The sequence below is a fragment of the Trachurus trachurus genome (genome assembly GCF_905171665.1).
Source record: "Trachurus trachurus genome assembly, chromosome: 21".
In the NCBI taxonomy this organism is placed as follows: Eukaryota; Metazoa; Chordata; class Actinopteri; order Carangiformes; family Carangidae; genus Trachurus; species Trachurus trachurus.
The window spans coordinates 31,826,552-31,845,998 of record NC_139899.1 but is presented as its reverse complement, the minus strand read 5'-3'; the positions used below and the strand labels follow the sequence as shown (position 1 = coordinate 31,845,998).

The following is a 19,447-nucleotide window of genomic DNA, read 5'->3' as shown; positions in this document are numbered from 1 at the left end:
GTCCACACTACAGTTTGGTGCCTACGCTCCTCTCTGCCTCGCATTGTCTCAGGAAATAACTGGGAAGGTTTCAGAATATCTGTAAACTGAAAACATATTTTCTAACAGACTTGATGACACCTGTCGTCTTCCTCCCGACGGTTTACGCCGAGGGAACCACCACAGATTATTGTAAAAGGTTTGAAAGTCCGAGGCTCGATCCAAAAACGCTTTTACCCAGCAAAATATCACGTTGCTTGATCCGAAACTGTTTAACACTACAAAAAGCCGAACCATGGCTGATTATGTAGTTTGATCCGACGCTAGACTGCGCTCTAACATGCCATTTTTTTTAATCCTAGGTTAACCGGGTAATAATTCATAACCGAGTAGCAGATTGCCTACTCGGGTACTCGAGTACTCGGGTAACCGTGCACATCCCTAGTCTGTAGGTTACAGTTATTATGGTTCTTCAACAGTGGACTGACTGTGTTCCCAGTCACGTTGCTCAGACTAGAGCCAGAAACCAGTCAACTCTGAAACACAGTGAAGTGAGCCTGCAGTCCAGCCTGGTCATGTGACCTTCTACCTGAACACACCAACACATATGAGTGTTCATTCATGTTCATGCCCTGACCCCTTGTGGTTGTTAGGTGGCACTACGTTACATTGACAATAATATGAACAGGTGAGTGTTAAATGTTCACTGTTTCAAGTCTCATCAGATAATCCATCATTTATTATCATTTAAAAACACAAGTATGTGATTTATTTTAAAACTAGAAGAAAATATGACATCATTGATGTCACAATCAAGAAATTAATAAACAATTAAAAATGGTGCCGTTTTGGTTTTTGGAAATTCCTGTTATTGTTATTTTATTTTTGAAACCAGAAACCAAATTCATGAAGATGTATCTGGTTTTTAATTCTAAACCAAAGACTAGAGACAAAATTATGTGATGAATTAGTTTTTTGTTCTAAAAGAGTTTGAAGTTTTGCTGATTAAACCTCTCATTTCTGATTTGGCAGAGACAGGAAGAACTCCAGCAGAACCACGGCTCCACAGCACAGTGGTTTTCAACAATGAAGCAAAACGTTATCTACTAAACACTGACCTGCTACATCCCAATAAGCACAGAATGACTGATGAGTTTATCAATACAATGTTCAGCATGAGCCTATATCCAAAAACCACTGGACCCAGCAGAATCACAGCCCATTGTGCCGCCTTAACGGGATAGTTCACCCAAAATTCAAATTTCACTCATTATCTACTCCCCCTCATGTGGACTAAGGGCTGGGAGAAGTTTCAGAGTCCTCCGTGGCTTCTCTGAGTTACAGGGGGTCCGTGCAGCACTGCATGTCCATATGACGGTTGCGAACAGAGCTCACTTTTCTTCGTCCAAAAAGACACACCAAAAAACATCCAAATACCTCCATGCTGCTCGTCTGTAATGTCCCTCTTGTATTGAAGCCCCAACATGAGGAATTGTTCTGATTTTTTTTTAAATAAGTCTATGTTTTAAGCTTGTTTGTAGCGGAAGCTCCCAGTGTTGCTCTGCCGGAATCTTGCGCAATTTGCGGAGCCGTGAACTGGGTGTCAATCCAAATCACGCGAGATTTGGACGGACACAAGAAGAACAGTGCTGGGAGCTTCCACTACAAACAAGCTTAAAACATATACTTATTTAATTTTTTTTCGGAACAACAACATGTCATAACTAAATCCTTAAAGTATACCTGCAGCTGTCCCAGCCAAAGCTCTCTCTGATCCTGTCACCTCACTAACCTCACTAACACCGTCTGTTACTGTGGTTGTTTTGTTACTGTCTCATTTATGGTTGTCGGTATCACTGTTTTTACTTTTAGTGTCTCTGTCCTTACATAACTTGTTGTATGTCACTGTACGTCAAACTAACTGTCATTTTGTGGTATGTCATTGCATTATGTTGGCTTATTGTCTCTATTCTTTCTTCTTTTGTGTCACTGTTGTTGTATGTGCTTTTATTGTTTATATTTTAATGTTATTCTCCCCCTCTCCCTTGCCCCTTAGGAGGTCTTTCACCTCCTACCAGGCCATTGCCTTAATAAGAATGTATTCTTAGCAATTCTTGCCTGGTAAAATAAAGGTTTACTACTACTACTTACTACAATTTCTCATGTCGGGGCTTCAATACAAGACGGACATTACAGACGAGCAGCATGGAGGTATTTGGATGTTTTTTGGTGTGTCTTTTTGGACGAAGAAAAGTGGTGTCCATTCATAACCATTATATGGACAAATACTGCTGCACGGAGCCCCGCTGTAACTCAGAGAAGGCACGGAGGACTCTGAAACTTCTCCCAGCTTTTAGTCCACATGAGGGTGAGTAGATAATGAGTGAAATTTGAATTTTGGGTGACCTATCCCTTTAACGGACCACATATTGACCAATGAGACAGAAAACAAGCCAGTGAGTGGACTATGAATCTCTGAGCTCAGTGAGCACCTACCAGTTGTTACAGCTGATGGCAGCGTAGCGGTTCAGTGCTTTCTCATGCGTCGTCGTGTAGTTTCACAGAGGACAAGGACCGTCACTGTCAGACTCCCATCAGACTTTATTTACATCTGCTAATGAAAAGAGGAGAAATAATCTCTGCATCAGGCTTCACAGTCACAGCTCAGGATAACACACACACACACACACACACACACTGGAACAAAATAAACTTCACAACACTCTCTGCCTGTTCAACAGTCACGCTGCTAGGATTAGCCACAAGCTAACATGAAGCTATCAAAGTTAGTGAAAAGCTTTTCCGTATCAATGAACTTGTCATGTCACTCACTCAGCATCATCACAGAACATCAGCAGTTGTTGTCTGGAGCAGATCTCCACATGTATGATCAATAAAGTCACCTTTAACCCTCAAATAGAAAGTTATATTAACGGAGCTCAGTACAAGTCAACCTACCACGAGACTCCCACAGCAGACTGTTGCCTAGAAACGGGTCAACCCGCCAAGTCTGCAGGGGCTCGTTAGTGCGGTGTTTCAAAATAAGAGCTTCTAACTCATAGATCATAATAAATAAATAGATAAAAAATAAAGGAGTGAACGACTTCATATTGTAACAGGCAGATAAATAATAATAATAAACTAAGTGTAGTGCAGCTTCCATAATAACAGAATTACAGTTAGTGGAATTACTAACTCCTTAACTCTGTTACAGCAGCAAGTACAAGACAAAGCAGCCAGATAAATAAATAAAACACATTACAGCAGAGTGAGGACAGAGGAAAGCATCAATGTGTTTAGGAATGACTTGAAAACAGTTCATAATGAAAACGATATTGACAATGTATATGGAACATTTTAAGAATATTCACATCATTATTAAACAAAAACTGTCCAGTGAAACAACAAAGCAGCAAACTAAAGTAGCCTATATAGATGGACCATGGGTCATGAAGGGATTAGGAAACGACTGTCAAAAGACAAATACACTCTACAGAGAATTTATTAAACAAAGAACTAAAGAGGCAGAAAATACATGTAAGTAGCCTATCAGAATAAGTGAACCAATACTATAAAGCTCTGTAGAAAAGGAAACTATAGGACAATATTTAATAACACCAAAAACAGCACTAAAGGAATATGGGATATGTAAAATGTTATTATCAAAAATGTCTCAACACAATGAAGTTCCCCTCAGTATTTCATTCAGAGTGTCACAGGATATGAAGCTATATGGACCAGGAAAGACTGGGCTCGTAATAGGAGGGTTAGGTGAGTGATAAACACAATGAAGAAATGAAGTCACAAGCTACTAGTTAGTTAACATAATTATGCTTTATGAAAAATAAAGATAAAATGAAAATTCAGCACAATAACTGACTTCATGTTCCACAGTTTCTTTCTTTTTGTTCTTCACAAATGACAAATCAAATTGTTCTCTATCACATATGGGAAATGTCCACATGAGAGAAAAAAATAATAACAAAAATTGAGCGTAGCGTTAGTTCTGGCAGGCCATGACGTCAAGCTCTTAATCAGCACAGCCTAACTGTCTTCACCTGTGCAGATCAGCTGATGGCTCAGCTGACTCTCCGTGGCTGCTTCCTATTGGGGAACTGCATTCAGAGCGCGCTATTTAAACTACTCTAGCCCGACATCACCTCCCTTGCTGCTGCTGCTTCCTCTGCCGGCTTTTTTGCAAGACGGGCTCCTGCATGAGGGAAGGATCGCCGCTCGTGCTCGTGCTCGCCCCGCTGCTCCCGATGTCGTCTCCCCCCGTTCGCGATGCGGACCCGCGGCGGCTTCAGCGAACCTCTGGGGCGGGGGACGCCGTCTGCGGCGGCGGGGGAGGGGGGCTCCTTCTCTCCGCCGGGGCTGCACCTGGCAAGCGGGGACGGCGTCTCACACAGGTGTTCCATTGATGACAACGGCTGTGGAGTTTCTGTTTGCCAGCGTTGCTGCCACGCGGTCGGAGCGTCACACAAGGAACGGTTTGCTTTATTCTTAATTTGTCTGTTGTCTGTATCAACATCTATTGCACGTCTGTCCGTCCTGGGTGAGGGATCCCTCCTCTGTTGCTCACCCTGAGGTTTCTCCGATTTTTCCCTGTTAAAAGGGTTTTCCATGGAGTTTTTCCTCAGTCGATGTGAGGGTCTAAGGGCAGAGGATGTTGTTACGACGCCATGTAGAGCCCTTTGAGACAAACTGTTTGTGAAAACGGGCTATACAAATAAAATTGCCTTGCCTAATTTGCGCTGGGTTTCGACCTCCATAGCGATCATACAGAATCATATTTTGCGTGGAATTATTCACCGACACAGCTCCCTTCGTGGGTTTTGGGGGGTTCTTTGTCTATTTCCCTTTTAAAGGGGCCACATTTATTTCCAACTTAAATGGCCTCCTGACATCTCTTATGTTAGAGGGTCAGGGATTTGCCTGTGTGGTTGTTCTGGGGGGTTTTCTTTGCTGCGCTCCCTGCTTATGCCGTTCATGATGGCTCATGAAGGGCAGGGAGGTGCTCTTCCTGCCTCAGGCTTTCCACGCAAGCGCGTGGAAGAGCAGGGGGTCATGCCATGAGCCTCTCATTGTAAATAATTGACTTAATAAATATTCATGATCATCATTCATAATATGCATGATACTATAGTCTGTTGTTGTTGTTATTAATAATTATTATTATTTTATGTGGCTTATTCCCTATTTTAAATTTTACAAAAATTATTTCCACCCGAGATAGCCTGGCATCTCTTGTTGCAAGAGGGTCAGGGATTTGCCAGCGTGGTCGTTTTGGGGGATTTTCTTTGCTACTGCGCCCGGCAATAGAGTCATTCTATATGCTCAAAAAGCAATGAGCCTCTCATTGTAAATTGATTTAATATTCATTACATCTATGTTGTTGTTGTTGTTATTATTATTATTATTATTATTATTATTATTATTCATAATAATTATTAAGAGGTAGCATGTGGCTTATTCCCTATTAAATTTTATAGGCAAAAATTAATTCCATCCTAGATAGCTTCCTGGCATCTCTTAGCAGAGGTTCCAGGATTTGCCGGTGTGGTCGTTTTGGGGGTTTTCTTTGCTGCTGCGCTCCCTGCTTATGCCGTTCATGATGGCTCGTGAAGGGCAGGAAGGTGCTCTTCCTGCCTCAGGCTTTCCACGCAAGCGCGTGGAAGAGCAGGGGGTCCCAGAACAGTACCATACCGCCAAACTAAACTGTGCAAGTAAATAAATATTATTTTGACATAGTGGTCCTGACAGAAATTGAGCGTAGCGTTAGTTCTGGCAGGCCATGACGTCAAGCTCTTAATCAGCACAGCCTAACTGTCTTCACCTGTGCAGATCAGCTGATGGCTCAGCTGACTCTCCGTGGCTGCTTCCTATTGGGGAACTGCATTCAGAGCGCGCTATTTAAACTACTCTAGCCCGACATCACCTCCCTTGCTGCTGCTGCTTCCTCTGCCGGCTTTTTTGCAACCCACCTCCACCCCAGCTCCTCCTGTCATTGTATCTTGTTGGTTGCTCTGCTCTGTCTGGGTTTTCTTTGCTGCTGCGCTCCCTGCTTATGCCGTTCATGATGGCTCGTGAAGGGCAGGAAGGTGCTCTTCCTGCCTCAGGCTTTCCACGCAAGCGCGTGGAAGAGCAGGGGGTCCCAGAACAGTACCATACCGCCAAACTAAACTGTGCAAGTAAATAAATATTATTTTGACATAGTGGTCCTGACAGAAATGAGTTTTAATTAATGTTGTTTGAAAGTCTTTGGGGAACAGAGACAGGACTGTTACTACATAGTCATAACACTCTTCTCTTTATGGCCATACTCAAATCACATAATCACACAATTAAACACACTAGTACTGTAATACAATAGTGACTAAAGGAAAACATTTGGTTTTAGTTCTATAGCCTATCAAATGGAATATTTATTTTTACACATTTTAAAACCATACATTATTTTAGCTTTTTTTTCTGCCATGAAATGTGATGATTTTAGCTGTTTTCCATGAATTACAATACTTTTTACTTTTAACCATGAAATATGATTCATTTTGTTTAATCTCTTTTTAACCATTAAACAAATCCTTTAAGTTATCAACTGTGAAACAGTAAAAACCAGCGGTGGACAGTAACAGAGTACATTTACTTGAGTACTGTACTTATACATATCTAGAGGATTTGTACTTTACTTGAGTATTAGATTTCTTTGGTACTTATTACTCTTACTTGAATACATTTCCAAGGCAAATATTTTTACTTTTACTCGAGTTAATTTGTAGGAAGGCTGAAAAGTAAGAGTAAGAGTTAGTTGGACGGTGCAGGTTCATTCGGTTACAGTTTTCACGCAAGAGTTAAATGATTGTTAATAAACATCTGCATTACTTCATTAAAGAATTGTTATTTTTATCAACGTCTGCCTGTAATCTCCTGTGGTAATGCAATGTGTTGCATTAACATTTTTAATTTGGCTCTCAAATGTATTTTTGTGTCCTTGAATATTTTATTTTGTGGTAAAAGTGTGAGTGGAGCCGTGCATGGAGTCCTGCAGCGTCCTGGAGGAAACTGGAGATGAGTTCAAACACACAGAATCACTGACAGAGGCTTTTACAGCTGATTGGAAGATACAGTCCCTCCATCTTCTCTTCCTCCTGCTTTTCCATGGATGTTTTCTAGGAAGCTCCCAGTTCTTCTCCTGTGGGTGTTGTCCCTGCTGCAGTGGATCAGTGTCGCCCCCTGCTGACGCTCCTGACGACATCACAACAACACAACACAACACACACAGGGGAAACACACATGTTCTTCTGACAAGCGGCGGACTGGAGATCGATATTATCATTAATGTTTTAACTCTTTATGGTTCAGTAGTAGAAATAAACAGCAGTAAAAACACCCGTCTCTCTACTCAGATTACACATGTCACCTCCTCCTCCTCCTCCTCCTCTTCCTCCTTCTCTTCCTGTTTAAAGTTTACTTTCACTTTCACGCAGCGGTTGTGTCGCAGTTTATTTCCCTGTGTGAAGGTAAGGTGAACAGTCTGAATGTTTTCCTCGTTAACACCTGTCGTTACCTGAGTTCTCTGCCCTTCAACGTGTCGTTGTGTTGTTGTTGTGTTACTATAATGTTACTGTAGCTGAGTCAGAGCTGTAGCTGTAAAGTCTGGACCGACAGAACCGTGTCCTCCATGTTGTGTGGATGTTGTGGGTAGAAGCGCTGGAATAAGAGCAGAAGCAGAGTTAGTGGATGGGTTAGTGGATTTGTTTAATACTATGATGTTAATAGTTAAAATGAATTTGAAGCAATTTGGTTGAATTATGGGTGTTTTATTGAATTTAGTAACACTATTTTGTCCCCAGAGGACAGAAGAGCACAAAACATAACATTATCACACATATTTGTGTTATAAAACAAATCAACATTCATTTCCAAAACATTTAACATTTAACAGCATCAGCACATTCAAAACTAACGTTTCAGAATCAGTCTTCATTCAGAAACAGTCTGCATGTGTCCTCAGATGCAGGTAGTAATAGTGTGTTGTTGCATTGCATTTTTGGCCCATTTCGCCTGTTTTGACATCAGTCTGGCGAGGGCAGAATGCGCATTTACCCTTTAGAGTGATGGGCCAGGATCTGGGCGAGGGGCAACTGGGTGAGGGGCAGCTAGGTGAGGGGCAACTGTCACAGAAAGAGAGACTGTTTCTGAATGAAGATTGTTTCTGAAAAGCTATTTTAGAAAGATTGAATGTATGCTGTTAAATGTTTTGGAAATTAATGTTGATTTGTTTTATAACACAAATATGTGTGATCATGTTTTGTGCTTTTTAACCCTAACCCACATCACCCAGTTGGGGTCATTTTGATGTTACTATTTTCTGCCATACAAAAAATGAAAGGGTTAACAAAAAAATCCTGATGGAAGTTTGTCATACACCAGTGTCTGTTAATCCATTAATTCATTTTCCTTTTGATCTTTACTATATTTGAAATTATTCAGATTTTCTGTTTTGTGAAACTCAAAAAATAGGCATAATTTAATATAAATTAAGGTATTAATTACAAAAAAAGTGTGAAATTAGTATTAATAGGTTGGTCTGAAGTTGAATAAAAAGATGAAACATACATTTGTGTAATAATGTTATATTTTGTGCTTTTTAGCCGTCAAACCAGTTTGAGTCATTTTGACCCCAGAAGACAATGGATGTTACTATTTGCCGCCATTAAAAAAAGAAGAAAGCGTTAAGAAAAAAAACTCCTGATGGAAGTTGTGTGGAAATAAGTGGAGGCCCAGTTGTTGTGTGTGTAGCTTGTTTGATCCAGTGGTTTTCTACAGGGACGCTGTCCACACAGAGACTGTGTCACATCAACTCAGTGGATCTCAGTCCTTGTGTGTGTCAGTGGATGGAAACACTGGTCCATGGATCATGTTGCTGGGCTGCAGCTTCATGACGCCATCTAGTGGACTGATAGTAGAAGTAGAGCAGCTGTTGGCAGCTTCCTCTTCCTCACTGCTGTGTGACTGCATTCAACTGACACTGATATGAAGCAGAGGAGAAGAGCCAATCAGTGGAGGAGCAGCTGGAGACATGATGGACATGTGAGCTGCTGTGCACATGAATGATGTGTGTTTCCTCTGCAGGTGAAGCTACAAAGTGTGTGTGAGCTGATGTGGATGTGAGCTCAGCAGCATGGATCAGTGTGAGGACAGAGAGGAGGGAGCCCCTCCCTCTAAAACCAAAAGCCAGACCACAGGTCAAAGGTCAGAGTTTAAAACAGTCAGAAAGACTTTTCTCTCTAAAAGTCAGTTGTTGTGTTTATTAAAAGATTGAAGATATTTCTCATCAGTTTTTCTCCAACATGCACATTCATCAGTTGTGTTGTTGTTTCAGGATCCAGCAGCAGAGACCAAACTCTCCTGAACCCAGCTGTCTGTCTGTAAAGAGCAACGACTCAAAGGACATTCTCACTAACTTTAAAGGAGGACGTGGATCAGCTGATCAGATGTAAGAGACAAAACTACATTTCAAAGGTTTTGAGTTTCTGTTGGACGTTCTTCCTGTGGAGTCACATTTCAATGATTCTCATTAAAAGCTGAGTTATAACTCAGACACACGTTCAGTGAATGACTGACAGCATCCCATGCATCTTTTTTTCTGTTATTGCATCCACTGCTGACGCTACTAAATATAACAGCTGCTTTTTGTTCAGACGCCCCTTTAGATTTTTGTTTGGGCATTTTACATTTCCTTCTCAACTAGGGGTGTGACTTTGTACACGTGTAAACGTTTACACGGAATGAAACTGTAAACGTTTAGTAAAAAATCCCTAAACGATACACGCAATTTAAAAAAAAAATTTTTTACATAGCGTAACGTTACCCTACATTTTGGGGGGGCTGGGTGAAAAATAGTCCCTCACACTGTCTTAATTTAGAGAAAACTATGATTTAATAAAAATGATGCTGTGACGCGCTTCCCTCCTTCAGACAAAATGTGTGTGAGTGCGGTTTTTTCCCCCTTTTTTTCTTGTCTTTTTTTTTTTTTTTTTTTTTTGCAAGCGAGTGTGATGGCGCCGCCACCGAGTAAACCGTAAACACCCATCCGAAATAAACGCCGGGTCAGACATTGCTTTTCTGGTTGCCAAAAAATATTCTATGCAAATATAGCCTCCCTAAACACAAACAAATAACCTTAAACGGATTGAAAGGGGTGTCTAGAGACATTGAAGACGGCCGAGGACTGACGAGACGCCTCTGGGCTGGTTGCTCCTGCCCAGTCTGTCCACTCCTCTCATCCACACATCAGCACCTGCACCATGTCGGCTCGGCTCGCTCCTCGTTTTAAATGACTTATTACTCCTTTTAAAAGTAGCGTAAACAATTTACTGTTCTGATCACTCATACGTGTATTTAGTTAGGCTATACGTTGCATTATTATTAGTTATACTTCAAAAATAAAGGACGGTGGAGCGAGCCAAGCTGTAGCCCAGGACAGGTGCTGATGTGTGGGAGAGGGAGAGACTGGGCTCCGCGGTGCTCTTGCAACTTGCGGCGGAAGATGAATGAACTTAAAGAGATATTGGTGAATGAGGCCCATTGTTACAACATGTAGGAAAAGGAAGTCATTCACATTTGTAACCCTTAAAATAACTTTGCAGAGAATTCTTTTGAAAACCTAAAACTGTCAAACATGAGTTGTGTTGTTGTTTCAGGATCCAGCAGCAGAGACCAGACTCTCCTGAACCCAGCTGTCTGTCTTTAAAGAGTGACTGGTCAAATGAACGGTTCATTACCTTTAAAGAAGGACGTGGATCAGCTGATCAGATGTAAGCTGTAACTGACAGTCAGACTCAGGTTATTGTAGAAAAGAACCAGTTTGTACGACGTGTTGTTGGACCAGGTCTGAAACCAAAGTGTCTGTGTCTGTTGTGAACGTCCTCAGGGGACATATAAAGTCCATCTTGTATTATCTCTCTGCCCTGATGTTGACTTGACACTGATTCCTCCACAGAGTGGACCAGGAGAGCTCAGAGGTTCCCAGTGGTCAGTCTGCCCAGCAGCATCAAACACACCTGGACTCCATATTTATGGTGAGGACATGTCCAACAGCTGCTGTTACATCTGTTGTGTTCACCATCATCTCCATGCTGCACTTTGACACCAGTGGATTGTCAGTCTGTCCAACATGGATCTGATGTTTGGCTCCATGGTTTTAGTTTGATGCTGTCACTCATAGAGTTTCTGTTCCAGCGGCTGGAGGAGAACATGGTCACTTTTGTCAAGAATGAGCTGAAGAAGATCCACAAGGCTCTGAGTCCAGATTACCCAGAATGCTCAGGGAGTCAGCGGGAGGATGAGGAGGTGTTGGATGGTGAGGACGAAGAGCAGAGGTGGAGCAGCAGAGAGGAATTAGTGAAGATCACAGTGAACTTCCTGAGGAGGATGAAGCAGGAGGAGCTGGCTGAGCGTCTGCAGAGCGGTAAGAGGATTTCTCTAAAGATTCAACATGACGGACAAATCAGGCGTTCACTGACATCAACACATGGAGGGAAACATGTTCACATAGTCGTTATTTAGAAGAATTAAAATGTTATATTTTCTTATTGATCTAATTTCTTGTGTTTTCATTCAGAATATTTTGCTCCAGTTTGTGGACGTAAACTCAAATCTGCCCTGAGGAAGAAGTTCCAGTGTGTGTTTGAGGGGATCTCTAAAGCAGGACACCAAACCCTTCTGAAGCAGATCTACACAGAGCTCTACATCACAGAGGGAGGGACTGGAGGGGTCAATGATGAACATGAGGTCAGACAGATTGAAACAGCATCCAGGAAACCAGACAGACCAGAAACAACCATCAGACAAGAAGACATCTTTAAAGCCCCACCTGGCAGAGACCGACCAATCAGAACAGTGATGACAAAGGGAGTGGCTGGCATTGGGAAAACAGTCTTAACACAGAAGTTCACTCTGGACTGGGCTGAAGACAAAACCAACCAAGACATACACTTCACATTTCCCTTCACCTTCAGAGAGCTGAATGTGCTGAAAGAGAGAAAGTTCAGCTTGGTGGAACTTGTTCATCACTTCTTCTCTGAAACCAAAGAAGCAGGAATCTGCAGGTTTGATGAGTTCCAGGTGGTTTTCATCTTTGACGGTCTGGACGAGTGTCGACTTCCTCTGGACTTCCACAACACTGAGACCCTGACTGATGTGACAGAGTCCACCTCAGTCAACGTGCTGCTGACCAACCTCATCAGGGGGAACCTGCTTCCCTCTGCTCGCCTCTGGATAACCACACGACCTGCAGCAGCCAATCACATTCCTCCTTACTGTGTTGACATGGTGACAGAGGTCAGAGGGTTCACTGACCCACAGAAGGAGGAGTACTTCAGGAAGAGGTTCAGAGATGAGCAGCAGGCCAGAGAGATAATCTCCCACATCAAGACCTCACGAAGCCTCCACATCATGTGCCACATCCCAGTCTTCTGCTGGATCTCTGCTACAGTTCTGGAGGAGCTGTTGAAGACCAGAAGGAGAGGAAAGCTGCCCAAGACCCTGACTGAGATGTACATCCACTTCCTGGTGGTTCATCTAAAACTGAAGAAGGTCAAGTATGATGAAGGAGCTGAGACAGATCCACACTGGAGTCCAGAGAGCAGGAAGATGATTGAGTGTCTGGGAAAACTGGCTTTTGAGCAGCTGCAGAAAGGAAACCTGATCTTCTATGAATCAGACCTGACAGAGTGTGGCATCGATATCAGAGCAGCCTCAGTGTACTCAGGAGTGTTCACACAGATCTTTAAGGAGGAGAGAGGCCTGTACCAGGACAAGGTGTTCTGCTTCGTCCATCTGAGTGTTCAGGAGTTTCTGGCTGCTCTTCATGTCCATCTGACCTTCATCAACTCTGGACTCAACCTGATGTCACAACAACAAACAACCTCCAAGAAGACTGAAACATCAGGAGTCAAATCTGCAGAGAGAAACTTCTACCGGAGCGCTGTGGACGAGGCCTTACAGAGTCCAAATGGACACCTGGACTTGTTCCTCCGCTTCCTCCTGGGTCTTTCACTGACGACCAATCAAAATCTCCTACGAGGTCGGATGACACAGACAGGAAGTGACTCACGGTCCAATCAGAAAACAGTCCTGTACATCAAGAAGAAGATTGAAGAGACTCCCTCTGCAGAGAAAAGCATCAACCTGTTCCACTGTCTGAATGAACTGAATGATCGTTCACTCGTGGAGGAGATCCAACAGTCCCTGAGCTCAGGACGTCTCTCCACAGATAAACTGTCTCCTGCTCAGTGGTCGGCTCTGGGCTTCATCTTACTGTCATCAGAAGAAGATCTGGACGAGTTTGACCTGAAGAAATACTCTGCCTCAGAGGAGGCTCTTCTGAGGCTGCTGCCAGTGGTCAAAGCCTCCAACAAAGCTCTGTAAGTGTAGAAATAGTTTGATTTATTCATCATTACATAAAAACCCTTCTGTCTTTCAACAGAACAGATAATAAACTCCTTTCTTCTTTAATTCCTCATGATCATCTCTTCAGACTGAGCTGCTGTAACCTCTCAGAGAGAAGCTGTGAAGCTCTGTCCTCAGTCCTCAGCTCCCAGTCCTCTAGTCTCAGACACCTGGACCTGAGTAACAACAACCTGCAGGACTCAGGAGTGAAGCTGCTGTCTGGTGGACTGGAGAGTCCACACTGTAGACTGGAGACTCTCAGGTGAGGATCCATCCTGTTTATCTGATGACACTTGAACACAGCAGTAGTGTTGTTTTTGGCGGCCTGTTTTAATTTTAGTTTTAGTCTAGTCTTTGTGCCAAACTGTCATTTTAGTTTTTATTAGTTTTAGTCAACTAAAACTCTGAGCATTTTAGTCTTATTTTAGTCAGAATAACCCATGACTATTTTCGACTAGTTTTAGTCGACGAAAACTGATGACAGTCAATGACAGTCAATTATTTTAATCTCGTTCTAGTAATGTAATTCTATTTAACCCAGTTAATATAATTACCTTGTATAGTAGCCTAACTATAGACGAAACCAAATTTTTCTTTTAGTCAAATCAATTTCACAATTCAAACATGGTTATCTTATTAGGGCCACGGGCAATCGCACCGGGCACTGGTCCCAACAGCTATGAAATAGCTTTGCCCGGGCACTACTGTTATTGTGTGGATTTTTTCCTAGTTATTTTTTTTTTTCATCTTCCGGACGATTTTCGATTCGCTACTAGTTATAAACAAATTATCAAAACGTGCGGTTTGATCGGGATCGGTAAGCTATTACATTTCTCAACAGTTTACGAATTTTTCGCGATGTAAGTCGTGAAAAACTGCTCAAAATTTTGCATTGAAGTCAATGGGACGGGCGAAAAAAAAAAGAGCGAAAAAGACCAATAATTGGAGTTTAACAAACGTCTACTGCTCAGGCATACTTTCACCTAGAGACTCCATTTAAACTTTAAACAGTAGACACAAGTCTTGTGTATTGGTGTATTACTCCACGTTTTGATAGGTTATATAGTTTTTGATCAATCCCTGTTCAATGACCATGCTCATTTTTGGAGAAATTATGAGATTATAATGGTTGTGTATTGCACGGAATGTTCGTGTCAGAGTGCGTGACATCATCGGTTAGAGTGGGAGAGAGGCCAGAAAAACTCAAAAAAAGATTTTTTCTCTTTCCACACTCAGCCCGGCCACAATTTACACTCTACACACTAGGGTTGTGCCGATTGGCGATCCAATCGTCTATTGGCGATTGGAAGGACGAGCGGCGATGTTTTGTTTTCTTGCCGATTTTACACACACACATACGCGCTACTTTTTTATTGATCTAATGCGCAATCTGTTTGTTTTGTTTTAATGAAGCCGCTTGGCTTGCTGCTTCCAACAGATACTCTGTCAAATGACAGTGTTTCACCAATCAAATGCAGCCACTGGCGACGTCCAATCAGACAGAGCCAGGTAGTCATATGACCGCACACAAAATCTCTGTGGTAAACAGGGTGGCCACTCCGCCTCAAATTTGAGGAAACACGTTTAGCTGGTGTTGTGGCTGTGACTAGGCTGCCGACGCCAGCCCTGTTACTGTATGTCACAGCCCGACGAGGTGTTCACTAAGACGTCCAGTGAATTACGTCCGCCATGAATGGATTTTTCGGCTTTCGGCAACGCAATATCATTCCGTTTATTGATCATAGCCTCTCCATTATTAGCCCTCACACACACAGAGAGAGAGAGAAGCGCGCATGCATGACAGCATGACAGCAGGGCACGGTAAAAGCGAAACTCATAATAATAATAATAATAATAATAAATTTTATTTAGAAAGCGCCTTTCACGCCACTCAAGGACACTTTACAGCAGTTAAAATCATCAAAAACACAGAATAAATCATCAATAAACAATACCAAAACAAAACACACAGCACGGAATAAACAACATTAAAAAGCACAGAATAAACAACAATAAACACATCAGTAAGAATAAATAATGAAAAGAACAAATAAATACAACTGTGCAGAATAAAAGGGAAGTGTTAGGGTGGGGGGTGGTCGATCTCCAGGGAGGGCGATTGGGACGATCTGAGAATGTCAAAATTGCCCAACACTACTACACACATAATTTTTTCAGAATTTGTAAGACAAACTTGTTATCTCTCATATCATGTGCTCAAAATATCAGAGAGACTTACAGAATTTACAGAACAAGCCTCTGAGTGCGGCCACGTCTGTCTCTGCTCCTCATTGACTCCAATACAAATATTTTCTGAGAGAAGCAGAACGGACCGATGTTTTAAAACTGCCAGCGTCTCCAAAATATTTACTGTAGAAACACCAAATCGTACCACATTTTTCAGGAAGTCCTTAGAGCAACGTGATCTGTGTTTTGTTCTGATAGGAGTTACCGTTTTGACACAGTAAGCCTAAATGTGAGACCGGTGCAGAGGCAGAAAATCGCTCTTTTTCTCCACGTTTCTGTCTTTCTCAGCCTCGGGGGCCCCTATCGCCGTGGTAACCTCTTTGATCCTCAGGCCAGAGCTCGTTAACTTCATAAACAATCCACCTGGCGCTCGTTTAAATGTTTATAAACACAGACACAGCTAAATCAGACTGACACAGGATGCAGCTCATAACATGTGTCAAGTCAGTCACACACAGACTCTAGAACCAGCTTCATGTGATTACAGTTACACACACACACATCAAAACACACAGGTAACATACAAATGCGCGCGGAAGCGCACACTCCTCTCCCACACTCTAACACACACAGGTAACTTCATGTGATTATACACACACACACACAGTTAACCTAATGTGATTACAGCTCCTCCATATCAGTGCTTATAGAAAGATGATCATGTGTCTGTCTGATCAGCTCTGTCTTGACCTTAAAGCAGAAGTAAGTGATATATTTGTGTTAATATAAGTCTTAAATAGTTATATCTTCCAACAGCAATCACTTACATAGAGTGTTTGGACCGAAACACGGGTCTGTCAGTCACTCTGCTCTGCTCTGAGCCGAGGAGAAAACATTTCTTGTATCCTACAGTTTTTATCCAATGAGGAGAGAGAACGGCATGCAGGGCTGTGTGTGCAGCCAAGGGATGCACGTGAATGTGGTGACGTAGGGACGAGGACTGTTATGGTGCGTTCAAGGCAACCCGTAACTCGTGTTTTTCCGACCTGTGAAGTTGTACCAGTTCGATCCGGTACGACTTCACGGGTCAGAAGTTACGAGTGGCCGTTATAGTGACTTTCACAGGTAAAACAGGTCGGAAAAACACGAGTGGGTTGCCTGGAACGCTACAAAGTCGTAAGTTGTGACTTGAAGCTGTAATTTACGGTTTCAAAAGCCTACCTGGAACGCAGCATTAGCCAAAACGACCGGATCGCTTACTTCTGCTTTAAGATCGTGGGTTTGATTCCCATGTTTACAGAGATGGCAAAACCAGCAGTAGCCCCGTGGGCCTTTCAAAATTTCCCCAGAGGAAATTTTCTAGTTTTTATATTATTGTTACCTTATAGAATACATCCATTCCAGACATGGAAGATGCTGCTCAACATATTTATTTTCGGTTCCCACACACTAGATTTAGCAGATATTTTGGAGAAACCCACTTTACACTCTCTCTCACACACACAAACAAATAGCTACATACACGCTAGTCATACACACACGCACGCACACACACACACACGCTAGACTAGTCACACACGTGTCTCAGTAGTTTGACTCGTTAACACTAACCCAGCGCAGCTGCATCTTCTAAATAAGTGACGTCGCTGCCTATGAAACAGAAATACTGCAAAATAATAATTATTTCATCTCGTCTTGTTTTGGTCAACGAAAATGAAGAGACATTTTAGCAGAGTTTTTGTTTTGTGAACCACATTTAGTCTCGTTTTTATTCGTCAATAGTATTGCATTATATATTTTATTATAGTTATCGTCACATGGCCACTGTTTACGTTTCGTCTCGTCTCGTTTTCATCACGTGATAAAGGGTCGTTGACGATGATATTTCATCATAATTTTCGTTGACGAAAGCAACACTACACAGCAGCAGGTGTTGACAGAGGGTTCCTGTGTGTTGTTGTGTGTGTTCAGTCTGTCAGGATGTCTGGTCACAGAGGAAGGCTGTGCTTCATTGGACATGTTCATGTTTTAGTGAATGTTGAACTGAATGAATCAGTTTAAATGATGAACCTGAGCAGCGTTCACTGTCACTAGAGTGAACACTGCTCAGGTTTTATGACAGTTTTACATCACGTCTCATGACGTCTCCATGGAGACGGCCCAGCTTCAATAGTATGTCGTTGTGGTACAGAAGGTACAGACACATCTACTATTGCTGAAGACAGTTTGTTTGAGTGATTGATTAACAAACAAGTGAAAAAAGAAAAAAAGCCCCTGGATATTTCCATATACAGTTTACCTTCACTACACCTGGACTTTCACTTTCAGCAGAACATGACTCATTGTTTATAATATTTTCTCAATCTCAACATTTTGTTTGTTAGTTGTAAATGTAACTCACGTCTGTGATTCTTAAGGTTCATTAATTCATAGAGTTTGTTAGTGGCAGTGAGTAGAGGCTGGTGATGGAGGTAGAAGGAAGTTCTACTGAAAAACAACAGCTGATTATTTATTTAAATGAACAGAACAAATGAACATGAATTAGTTCATTTTCATCTGTATGAACTGAACTTATAAGGAGTTCTAAGTGTGAACTGACACAAACACTGACTGAAGAAACTAAACTGCATTTGGTGGTGGTGGCTCACTGAACATCTGAAGTGGTATGAGCATTAAAACACTGATTCCAGGAATCTGTCCCAATATTTTATTGTTTGGAGAAAACAGTATAGATGATGGTTGGTGTAGGTAGTGGATGATTTGCTCTGTACAATGAAATAATAAAGGAACATTACACATTATGACATCAAACAAATAATAAAGATAAATGAAGTTATTTTTCTTTAACTTAAAGCAGAAGTAAGTGATCCGGTCGTTTTGGCTAACTTCCTGTCAGCCGATGGAGTTAGCAGTCCCCGCCCTCGTCCCTACGTCACCACATTCACGCGCATCCCTTGGCTGCACACACGGAGAGGACCGCCCCTTTTTGCCGTTCTCTCTCCTCATTGGATAAAGGTTGTAGGATACGAGGAAAGTTTTCTCCTCGGCTTACAGCAGAGCAGAGTGACTGACAGACCCGTGTTTCAGACCAAACACTCTATATAAGTGATTGCCGTCGGAAGATAAAACTATTTAAGACTTATATTAACACACACATTCCGCTTACTTCTGCTTTAATTAAAGCAGAAGTGAGTGGTCCGGTCGTTTTCGCTAATGCTGCGTTCCAGGCAGGCTTTTGAAATCGTAAATTACAGCTTCAAGTCACAACTTACGACTTTGTAGCGTTCCAGGCAACCCACTCCGACCTGTTTTACCGGTGAAAGTCACTATAACGGCCACTCGTAACTTCCGACCGGTGAACTCGTACCAGATCGAACTGGTACGACTTCACGGTCGGAAAAATACGAGTTTCCTTGAACGCACCATAACAGTCCTCGTCCCTACGTCACCACATTCACGGCGTTCCTTGGCTGCACACACAGCCCTGCATGCCGTTCTCTCTCCTCATTGGATAAAAACTGTAGGATACGATAAATGTTTTCTCTTCGGCTCAGAGCAGAGCAGAGGGACTGAGAGACCCGTGTTTCAGACCAAACACTCTATGTAAGTGATTGCTGTCGGAAGATATAACTATTTAAGACTTATATTAACACAAATATATCACTTACTTCTGCTTTAACACATCCACAGTTTTGGTGATTCACTTTAAGGTCAAACTCAGGTCTCTAGTATGAGATAAAAATCAATATGATAACATTCAAACAACATGAGCAACTTAAACCAATAAACAAAGGAAGTGAGGTCAGTACAGTGACGTTGTCTTCAG

At 42.2% G+C, this 19,447-nt stretch overlaps 2 protein-coding genes across 2 annotated transcripts in view; both read left to right on the top strand.

The window, feature by feature from the left end:
• LOC311004858 (NLR family CARD domain-containing protein 3-like) overlaps nucleotides 1-19,447 on the top strand; it is a gene marked incomplete at its 3' end in the record, with an annotated part of 170,770 nt that overhangs the window by 74,897 nt on the left and 76,426 nt on the right. The window lies entirely within an intron of this gene.
• Nucleotides 10,041-19,447, top strand: part of LOC311004120 (protein NLRC3-like) — a gene marked incomplete at both ends in the record, with an annotated part of 29,249 nt that continues 19,842 nt past the window's right edge. Inside the window, 5 exons of the mRNA XM_083996068.1 lie at nucleotides 10,041-10,063; nucleotides 10,985-11,063; nucleotides 11,224-11,452; nucleotides 11,606-13,409; nucleotides 13,523-13,696. Coding sequence (XP_083852194.1) covers nucleotides 10,041-10,063; nucleotides 10,985-11,063; nucleotides 11,224-11,452; nucleotides 11,606-13,409; nucleotides 13,523-13,696 — 2,309 coding nt within the window. The remainder of the gene's footprint in view (nucleotides 10,064-10,984; nucleotides 11,064-11,223; nucleotides 11,453-11,605; nucleotides 13,410-13,522; nucleotides 13,697-19,447) is intronic.